The 10,784-nt window shown below is 39.4% G+C and overlaps 1 protein-coding gene across 1 annotated transcript; it reads right to left on the bottom strand.

Annotated features, from left to right (window-relative positions):
* Window positions 1–1,502: 1,502 nt before the first annotated feature.
* LOC115808125 (trihelix transcription factor GT-3b) lies at window positions 1,503–4,354 on the bottom strand. The gene is made up of 5 exons (XM_030769440.1): window positions 4,313–4,354; window positions 3,922–4,044; window positions 3,681–3,749; window positions 2,247–2,339; window positions 1,503–1,592 (listed from the first exon to the last, which is right to left on the bottom strand). Exons 1-5 carry the CDS (start codon window positions 4,352–4,354, stop codon window positions 1,503–1,505), a joined length of 417 nt encoding a protein of 138 aa, XP_030625300.1.
* Between the last annotated feature and the right edge of the window lie 6,430 nt (window positions 4,355–10,784).

Genomic DNA, 10,784 nt, shown 5'->3' with positions numbered 1-10,784 from the left:
CAGCCCATGGCAAATTCCACTGCCAACTTGACAAAACCTGGAGATGACCTGATTTGTCTCAAGTGATATCCATTAAGTTCCTCCTTTTGTTACTTGTTGCTGGAGTTCTATCCAATAGGGCAGTAGTGACTGAAAATGGCTGTTCTAAAAAGACTGATAAAAGAGGAGAGAATGCATTCCTGGCCATTATGGTCATAAAGCCACAGAGATTATTACACCAGTATGTGCTGATGAAGCACTACATGCTATTTAAAAGAGTACTTGAATTAGAACCTGGTGTGTGGCTATGGTCAGAATTGCATTGCAAGCATGGTTATAAACAGTCAATTACATTGCAGATTACTTTTGGGCTGTGTTCAGTTTTTCATGCAATTTGTGTAACTGGTAATCTAAGCCATGATAATGTTCATCTTAACATATTTAAAGGCATGTACAGCGATTTATATATATCTACACATCCCAACACTACCTTCCTCATGTTTGATTGTCAGGCATTTTCAGTGATTGCAGAGCAGCAGTGATTATGGAGAGGTACTGGAATGAGAGAGGAGAATAAAGTGTAGCATAGAAGATGGCGTGGATTAGTGTGTGCTTATTGAGACTGAGGTACAGGAGACTTTTTCCCTCCCTCAGGGGCCAGACACTCTGCAACTTGACTCCTCTATTCTCTCCTGCAGCCACTGGAGCCACCTGTTCCTGTTTCTCTGTCTTCCTCTCTTGCTCTTTCCCTTCTTTTTTCTTTCTGCTCTCTTATCCTTTCTTCCTCACCACACCCTTTATTTTTCCCTCTTCTTCATCTGCCTTTCTCTCACTCCAACACCTTTTGTGCCAATGATTGTCAAAGAGACCTAAGAGTCAACCAAGGAAAGTGATGATAATTCAGTGTCTCTTTTGACTCTTTCTCTCTCTCTTTCTCCTCCACTTACAAACAAATACACACACTGACTCATCAGGTATGTTTTACAAAAGTTTTTTAACAAAGCGCATAAGCTTAAAACTTAAATGGAAACTCCAGAGTAAAGCACACAGCTGTGTAAATGAGTCCACCACCCTTCTCTTCCTCTGTCCCACCTTTTTGCTCAAACTGCTCTTGACATCTGCTTTATACCAAGGCTCCTCCCACCCACAAACTGCCCTTTGAGAGATAAATACTAGAGAACAGAGATGTTCCCCCCTTGTTGTTTTACTAATTTTATGCTGTCATTGTTATGTTTTATTGTTATTTCACTGTTTTAATGTTGACTGTAGCACATTTCAGACAAAAAGGCCTTGTGGCTGAGAGCATAGTTTATTCCTGGCCTGGTCGCTGTACACATGCTAACGCCTCAATGCATAGTGAATAGAATAGACAATGGCTGTAACACAGGTGACTATATCTACACTCACAGGTTCTCAGACATTTCCAGTCAATGCATTATTGCACAAATGCTTAAAATGTTATAGTTTCCATGTGAATAACGTACACAGTGAAACAGTTAATGCAGCTTTTTACATAGATGTTGTTATAGTCTCTGGAGAAGTTGTGTGATCTTCTCAGAAGCAGAACTTGGATCCAGACCCAAATCCTCTGCCAGCACTTTTCTCTGAAAATCCTGCAAAGAGATCATGGAGATCAACATGAATTGTCTGAACACTGAATGTGTAATAGGATGACAACGTGGGTACATTTTTACATTTATACGTAATAATCAGTTCCAAAATATAAATTTCACTTATTGTGGATTTTCTTTCAAGGACGTCAGACAACCAAACTGCTGGGGTCTATGGAGTAACCCAAGGCTGTGCAGATTTGGAAAAGGACTGAATGTAAAACAGTGGGACTAGGAGAGGCATGTGCTTCACCAACTATTCCAATGTTCTTTGATCCCAGTGAGAAAACAGCTGTGTGTTTAACCACATTAAATACATGTCTCTGGACTCTGCTGGCTTTTTATTAAAATTATTATAACCATGCAGAATAATATTTATCCACGGAGTTGCTTGGATCATCTATGATATGATATGGTATCAGCTATATCTCTATGGTATCTTTCCATGTGATCAGGCCAACGTACCTTCTGGTACATTTTGGCCAAATCTGATGTTACCTAATAAAAGCGTCTGTGTGTGTCACACCTTATTACCTGCACAGGCTGCATGTATCACACCTTAGTACCTGTGGCCGCCGCATGTCTGTGTGTGTCATGCCTGATTAACTGTATACACACTGCATGTCTGTGCATGGATATGTTCATGTGTGTCCTCACCCTGAACTCTTGGAGTCTTTGTGCTCTCTCTCTCAGGCCCATCCTTTTATTGGCCAGCTGTGCAACATGGTCCCTCCATTTCTGTTCTTTCTCCTGCAAAGAAAATAAAAACATGTTTGTCTCAGACCTCAGTGGGATATGTATAGCCACAGGATCAATGAAGGGTAAAATTAAGGATATGCCTTTGACAGTGAAGCACCCTAAGAGACATAGGGCCTCTTCCCTCAAATAGTCAGCCAGTGAAATTCTTCAGTGCAGCTTGAAAACAGTCCGGCATTCTGTAAGTGGATGATGGAATGAGGCTAGTTTTGACCTTTGGCTTACTGTGTGTTTCAAACTGCAGCTATGCCTTGGAGGATGCCCCCTCTTGTCTGCTGTGTCTAATGGGGGGCCACAGATTTGTACATACAGGAAATGTTGAAACTCAGCATTCTTTTGGAATGACTTAAAAAAAAAAAAACATGTCGTGACACCTCATCTGTCTCCTGTAGTCTGTCTCCTTTCACACAAAGGGTGTGGTCGTCTTAGGTGCCTTTTGAATTTTTTTGCCTCTTTTTTTGTTTTTGGGGTCTGTCTCTTGATTGATAGTAATGAGATTCAGTGCAACACACATGGGAATCAAGGCCAGACACTCCTCCCCTGACTGTCATCAATCAGGAAATAGCTTTTTCCCACTCTTTCTTTCTCTCATCTGAAGCCTTACACAGCTGGCAAAGGAAGAACCAGATGTATGTAAGAGTGAACTGTCACTATGTAGTATTTAGCAATTAACAGAGAAGCCAAAAGCTCCACTTTTTGTCTAACATGCAGACAATGGGAGGGAAATAGAGAACCCTGGGATATGTTTTTATGCTTCTATGGTTTACTGAGACATAATCTGATTTGCAAACACAAATAAAAGAAGTGGAGTAGTGTTGTTTCTTACTGCCTCTGTTACAGTTTCAACAACAGCAGTAACACAAACAGCAGAAACGTCCTTCTCTGACCCTGCACCCTGTCAATAGTTTATGACTGGGCAAGCATCATTAAAAAACAACTACAATCATGCTACACACACACATGCACACGCACACACACACACACCTTCTCCATGCATAGAGGAAGATGTGTGAAAACTACAGTAATCTACAGATTTGCGTTCCAGCCAGCACCACACACACCCCACACACTCAGCCAGCTTGCTGTAGACTCAAATTGCAGTTATGCTGGAACTGGGAACCATTAGCTAGAATGGGATGGCTACACCTTGGAGGACTAATGCTATTTTGTGTGTATGGTGCAGCCAAGGCCCATTTCAGTCATACTGGAAAGTGATGAAAGACACACTAACCATGTAGCTTTAAAAAAACAAAAACAAAAAATGTTAGTAATTCTCTCATAGTTAACTGGTATCATTAACATATATGTGGATTTTCAGGTATGATGTTTTAGTACCTTCCTCTGTTCCTCCAATTCAAGGAGTCTCTTTCTCTCCTGTTCCTCTCTCTCCAGTCTGCGGAGATGCTGCACCAATGCAGAGGAGGAAGTTGTGTGAAAACATGTCACAGTGCCACAAGTTCAAGTTTTATTTGTGTAGTGCTTTTTCAGTCTATACAAGCAGGTTCTTTCTTACATATTCTGTTCCTGGTTTTAAAATGGCTCCAAAAAGGTGACCAAGGCCTGGATGAACATTTACCCTTTCCTCCCGTTTTGCCTTCCATTCACTTTCAAGAAATGTGGTCTCCTCCTGGCTGGATTCCTTCTCATCCAGAGTGCCCAAGAAGACATAGTCCTCCTCTTTACAAATACCTCGCATTGACTGCAAAGACAACCTGATTTCAGACATGAATAACAAGCACGTTCTTGTCTAATTGAGATAAAGTACAAATCCAGAGTAGCTGTTTCACAAGAACTTGTTTTTCTGTTTTCTTTTTTTATCTTTTTTTTTGTTGTTGTTCTTCACTTAATACTCGCATCAGTTGTAATTGCATCACAACAAAGTGAAATTAACCACAAGTATATTTAACATAACCGGTCGGAAATAAGAAATTTTGAAACGCTGTTGTGTTTCAGCCCTGACACTATACCTTAGACATGGGAATCCCTGCAAATTTTCTCACATGAGCCATCCTAAATGAAAGAGAGAGAGAGAGAAAGTGTGAGACAGAGAGAGAGAGAAGAGAGAGAGAGAACAAGGTAACACTGGACTCAAGTTATCTGTGACATATGTATTTCATGAAAGATTTTTTCTGTACTGACCATTAAACACCCTAACAATGCTCTGCAGTAGACATTCAAACGTACAGGTAACTGTCACAGTAAAGGAAACACCACTCTAAAGTGTCTTAAAGTGGCATGGGTGTTGTGCCACCACAACACACCAGAATAGCCTCAGGGCACATTGGCATAGATTGTGCAAGTTACTGGAACTCTTCTGTTGGGATGCAGCCATGTGGAAAATGCTTTCCCAGGTTACTGGGAAAAATGTTGTCTTCACTAAAAACGTTTCTCCAATATCTCCAATAAGTGTTCAGATAACTTAGATGGGCATTGTGTACATTTACATTTCATCCTGATCAAACCATTCTGTGACAAGAACATTGTACCCCGTGAATGAAGCGTTGTCCTCCTGGAATAGAAATGCTTCTCTGTATGACAAAGGGGATGACTAAAAATGGACTGATATTTAATTTTTGTTCTCCTGGCTTAAACTACCCAACAACACCAGAACCCATAGCTAAAGGAAACAGCCATTCACGACGGTTGGTTCTTATTTTTGGCATGTGCCAGACATGTACATTAAAAGTGCCTGCTAAATGAATAAATGTAAATGTAAGTAGATGTTATCTGTCCACTTGTTTAGGTGACTCATCTGACCCTGTTTTGCCCACTGCTCAATTAATTTTCACACCACTTAGCCATTGTTCTTGTGAATTGCCACCAAGTTAAGCAACCTTCATGAAGGAAATTCCTACCAAACATGCCCTAAAAATCACCTCTTCTTCAAAGTCACTCAAACCTCAACCTTTTGTTGTGGTAGCCAAAATAATTACTGAATGATCTGGCCCGGAGCATTTATGCGTGACCCTAAAAAATAATTGGCTGGTAACTGCTGAATTAACTCAGAAACCTGACCACCATAAAACCACACAATTTCAACACACTTTTCACCTCATTTACTTACATTTTTCCATTATTTTGACACTCATTTGAGGCTTTGTTCTCACCACATCACCTACAATACTCTGCATAAGGCCTTTGGAAGTCATTTTTGTAAGAATCGTCAATTTAAATTTCTACAAAATATTTTCTAACAATGAGAATGTATATGTCCACCTTTGCTATAAGTAAATTTGGTTGCCTCCTGGTGGCAATACTTTTGCACCTCTGTTAAATTAAGGAGACTGCAGATGTGTAACGGTTCACTCTGACATAAAGCAGACCTAGTTTACTCACCTGAACTGAAGTGTACTGTCTTTTTGGGATGGTTCTGAATCTCCTTCGTCTCTCTCTGATGCTATGGACACTAAAGCTCAAGCTCACAGTATTATACTGTGACGAGAGAGATGGTGCATGAGAGCTATTTCAGCGGAGACCTGTCAGAAGTACCACTGAAGTGTTAATAAAATTCACTGTCCCATCGATCTTGATTAATTGGTCTTGTTTGTGTCATGTTCTTTCATCAAACTAAACTCAATCCATTCCAATGACTAAATACTAAGGTTAGGACTGTTTACCATGTTGTGGTTATGTGGAAAACACAGGAAATACAAAAAATCCTCAAGAAGAAGATTTGATTTCTGTCCTTCTTTTTCTTTCTTTTTTTTTTTTTTTACATCACTGACATAATTTATTCAGTTAATCTCAAACATGGCATGCTTGCTTTGTTACTAAATCAGGGACTGATTCGGCGAACAGAAGGGAACATGAGGATGTTGTGTGAAGAATGTTACGTGATGGTGGTGTCATCTGGAGGACAGGTCTTGATGATTAACCTCTCTGTAGTCAGAGTGCAGTCAGGTGCCATAGTTGTACAGTGTGTTTTGTTCTCTTTCTTATAAAAGCAACCGGGTAATGAGAAATAAATGGTTGCAATTATGTTGGAGTAAGTCTGAATTTGAGATGAGAGAGCACAATGATTAATGTGACAAGTTTGCAAAGACACCTCTACTGACAAAGAACATCATAAATAGATATGTGTTAACATTGAAAAATACTTTTGCAAAATACTTCAAAAATATTGGATTCAACTTCAATAACACCAATCTTCCAGCAGACACAAGGCAAATCATACAGAATTCCTTTTATGTGTGACCTAGGAATATGCTGCTAATGAACTAATTTAACCCCAAATTTGAGTGTAACTAGCAGGACTCAAGGCTTTGGGCATTACTCCAACTATTTCTTTTGATGTTACTTCCCTAAGAGCTCCCTGAGGGTTTTTAAGGCTCACACTGGTTCTGCATTATGCAGTTTATTATGATAACATAACCTGTTCAGGTATTTTATGTTGTCTAATGAATCAACTCTATATCAACAACTACAGTCATTAGACGCAGTCCATTGATCAATTTTATGTGTACACTATGGAGCACAGTAAACAGAATATCCTCTAATGCTGTTTTAGTCTGGTAATGTTGCGAAGGTAAATTTACTGTTTGGTCCTTAATCCACCTCGCTTCAGTCGTTGTATTTGCTGCATGTTTTCATGAGCAAGTCTTAATGGTCTTTCTGTCTTGAGGATGAGTCTTAGCTCTTAAGAACACACACCAAGAGGATTACATCCTAATTAACCATTGTCTGAAGCTATTTTCTCCTCATGCACCCAGACATTACTTATGTAGTATTTATAGGTCACCAAAAGTTATCAGTCACTCACTCTCAAAGAATTCATTTTGGGTTTCCTTCACTGGTAATTTTGTGTACATTAAGGAGTACACCCCCCTGACTGATCCTTCTTACTGTAATATGCCCCCTGTTCTTGTCGATATAGATCTTTGGCTCGTGACAACAGAAACAGAACCAAAAATAACATTTTCAATAAGTTGTGGGAACATCTACTCCGTGTATTATGTGGTTGTCCTCCATTTTGACCTGGGTAAGATAAAGGTCATGTTCTCCATCCAGTTAAACAAACTTGTTTATGATTTATTGGATATATGTTCTGTTTCTTCATAAGACACTTGGGAGACATTGGCTCCCAATGTGCCAGTGACTGGGAGAACTGTGCAGACATGTTACTTTAAGTATACAGATGAGGAGGGCCCCAGGTTATAAAAAACATATTCATATGTTTATTCAGACAGACTCACACAGACTGTGAAACCTTTTCAGCCAGAAGGGTAGACTGGTTTTATAACGCTCCTTCAAGTATTACCAATAACAGTGGAGCAGATTCAGACAGTTATCATTCAGGAAAACGGATTCTTCTAATGGACCAAAAAACAAAACAAAACAAAAAACCAGAAAACGACAAATGAGAGGTGAGCAAAGGATATCAGCCAGCAAAAAAAAAAGAAGAAAGAAAAAAAAACTACATTACTTTACATGAAACATATAACATATAGTGTTCTCTTACTAAAATAGATATCTGTTTTGTCACAATTAACTCAGTCTTAATATACCCAGAAACATATATCCATTTCTGAAAGTCAAGATAGAGATCAAGCATTTTGTCCTTTAAATATTATTTTGGTTGTGGGTTTTTTGGCACGTTTTCTTTTTTTCAATAAGTGGAAATATGTCAGCAGAAGAAAGCACATGTGCTGTGGTTCAGCATCCGCAATGGTTTTAGTTCCATGGAGAGGTCACAATGTCATGTGAACTTAAAGCAGCATGAATCCAATACAATATTCAAGACAATAGCAGGGCACTGGAACACAATGTGAACCATGTGAGAAGGAGCCTTTTCTCTGGGTGAAGTTTTATCCAAACACAAGTAAAATCTTGAAGATTTCTTGAAGGTTCCACAGTTTCTAAACTCCAGTGTTGTTTTGCATTACGGGAAAAGTAATACATTCAGAAACCTCACAAGCTCATGACTGACAATTTTTCTTAGGGAATGAATGAGAGGCAAGCTTAGTTCCTGTGTTCTCTGCTCTCTTCTCCTATACATCCATGGGAAGTTCAGTTAGCAAACAAAGAAATATCCCACGAAACGCCTCCATGATCAAGAAACTGCTTTGAATCTCTGATGAAATTCAATTCTTTTTTTTTTTTTTGGTTTTCGTGTTTCTGAACAATGTTTCACTGTCTCAGTCCTTCATACCCAGTGGAGACACTCAGAGCAAGGTCACATATCATAACTAATCAATGATGCTGTTTATGTATTTTTTGGCTTAAGATGATGTTATATTCCCTAGTCTTTACTTTTCTTTGGTCCTCAGTGAGGGGTATTTTTAAAACACCCATAATAACACCCTTGTGGCATTAAACACAGCGCAATAATAGTGTGTTTTGTGAGTCTATGTTCCTCAGACCACATGTCTGTTGTATTGTGAGTTGTATTGTGCTTTGTCAGCCTTTGTGAATGTTGTCATACTGTGCTTTCATGCACTGCTAGTTGAGTCTTAATATCCCTAAAATTAAAATTTAATCACTTCATTGGTTTCAGTTCATATCTTTCAAAGAACATATTCTCTCTCTCTGCTTTTTTTTATTTTTGAACACTCAAAACTAAATGGAAGAAATTTAGTTTCAACAATTTGATTCAATTGACTTAACTTTTGGCTTTCACTTAAGTATTGAGTCCTTTTTTAGATGACGTCTTGTAAAAGAAAGAGGATTTGAATACACAGTGAACAAATGTGGAGAAGCCAAGCTAACCCTTTGCTGGATTGGGGCAGTCCTGCCTTCTATGGTCATGTTATGTGTTAGGTTAATGTTGAAGTCTGAGCTGGGACCTCTTGGGCTTTAGAAACAGCTTCGTCTAACACACCTAATTTGGCCCCTGTGTGAGGTCAAGATTAGACTGCCAAAACAAAACTGACCTTTGGACTTTAACCTTGCAAAGTTCTGGATGATCTGGCCGTCAGATGTCCTACAAAGATTGACACCTCTCTTTCTTTCTTTCTCTCTCTCTTTCTTTCTCTCTCTCACACTCTTTCTCTCTCACTCTCACTTTCTCTTTCACTCTTGCTCTTTCTCTCTCACTCTTTCTCTCTCTGTCTGCTATAGACATTACATGGGTATCTTTTTGGGGTATTTGCTTCTTGGGTATGTATTATTTGTTGTGCAAGAATAAACAGAGCAGTTTTTCAGTGCAACAGCAGATGCACTGTGATCAGGTTCTGAGAAGCTGCTTGGCAATTCCTTTACCAAGTCACTCTCAATGTAAGACATGAATGAGGGTTAACAAAGGTTAACATACGCCATCAATAACCAATCAGTCTGGCTGCTTTCATCTTATGTGCCCTTGAGAATAGAACCCAAGAGTAGGGAAACATTTTGCACTTAAACTACTGATATATACAGCACGCCAAAGTCCTTACAGTCCATCTGTCCTTTATGGGTAGAGCCAAATGTGCCACAGAAACTCAAAATAACTACCCTATAATTTCAGCCTCATGTACTGCAAGCTCTTTGTCTGTCACTGCTGGAGAGCACCATACATAGAGAAGAGGGCTACTTATATAAACTAGACCTTTTTATATCTCCAGGGCACTGGCGAAATACTTATCTCCTAAGATGAGCCTGGCAAGAGGGAAACCCTCTTAGAGAGGAGATTACGTGTTCAAAGCCCAGCTCTGCACGTATATACATCATCTTAAGGCAGCTTTTCTCCTCTGTAAGACTACAGTGTCATTTACAATGGCACGTTTCAGTCTTCTTTCAGTTGCCCTGATATTCTTGTCCTATCGTAAAGAAATATGGGGAACATATATGCGCATCTGTGGATAACGACAAACATTTAGTATGATCTGGGGGGGCGGGGGTGCCAATGTATTGGCATGATGGACAGACTTGACTGGCGATCTGATTTGACTGGGAGGGATCTACTTAAAGGCAGGGGGAGGGGCAGCTCAGGAGGGTTGCTGTCTTTACTGAGAATCTTTATTCAGGGCTAATCAGAAGCAGACTGGTGCTTTAGGGCACACATGCTGCCACTACATCAGATTTTGGAGGCCAGTGTTGTATTGCTATCATAGTACCCTCTGTTTACTTAAGTCCCTATTGCTTTCTACAGTCCCATCTGTCTGCTATAGTCCCTTCAGTACACTATGCTCAGGCATGAATGCTTACTACAATCTGTGTTTACTAGAGTCCCTGTTGTTTAGTACAGTCCTCTCTGTTTATTACAGCTATCTCATTGGTTAAGTATGGTCCCTGATGACTGCATTTGATTCATTACCATTAAAAGTGATCTGTCAGCAGTCTTTGCCCCAATTGTTTACTTTTTGACTATGTCTCATCATTTTGTTTGTTTTTGAGCTCCTACCCCCTGCTTTTTCACTTTTAATCTCTAAGTCTACGATTATTTCTACTCCAACTAAAATCTTATCTAGATTACAAAGACAAGTAGAACTCTTATGTTGGTGCAGTATGACAAATAGTGTTTTC

The sequence above is a fragment of the Chanos chanos genome, chromosome 1 (assembly GCF_902362185.1).
Source record: "Chanos chanos chromosome 1, fChaCha1.1, whole genome shotgun sequence".
In the NCBI taxonomy this organism is placed as follows: domain Eukaryota; kingdom Metazoa; phylum Chordata; class Actinopteri; order Gonorynchiformes; family Chanidae; genus Chanos; species Chanos chanos.
Note: the sequence above shows the minus strand (reverse complement) of the source record. Positions and strands in the feature narration are given on the sequence as shown.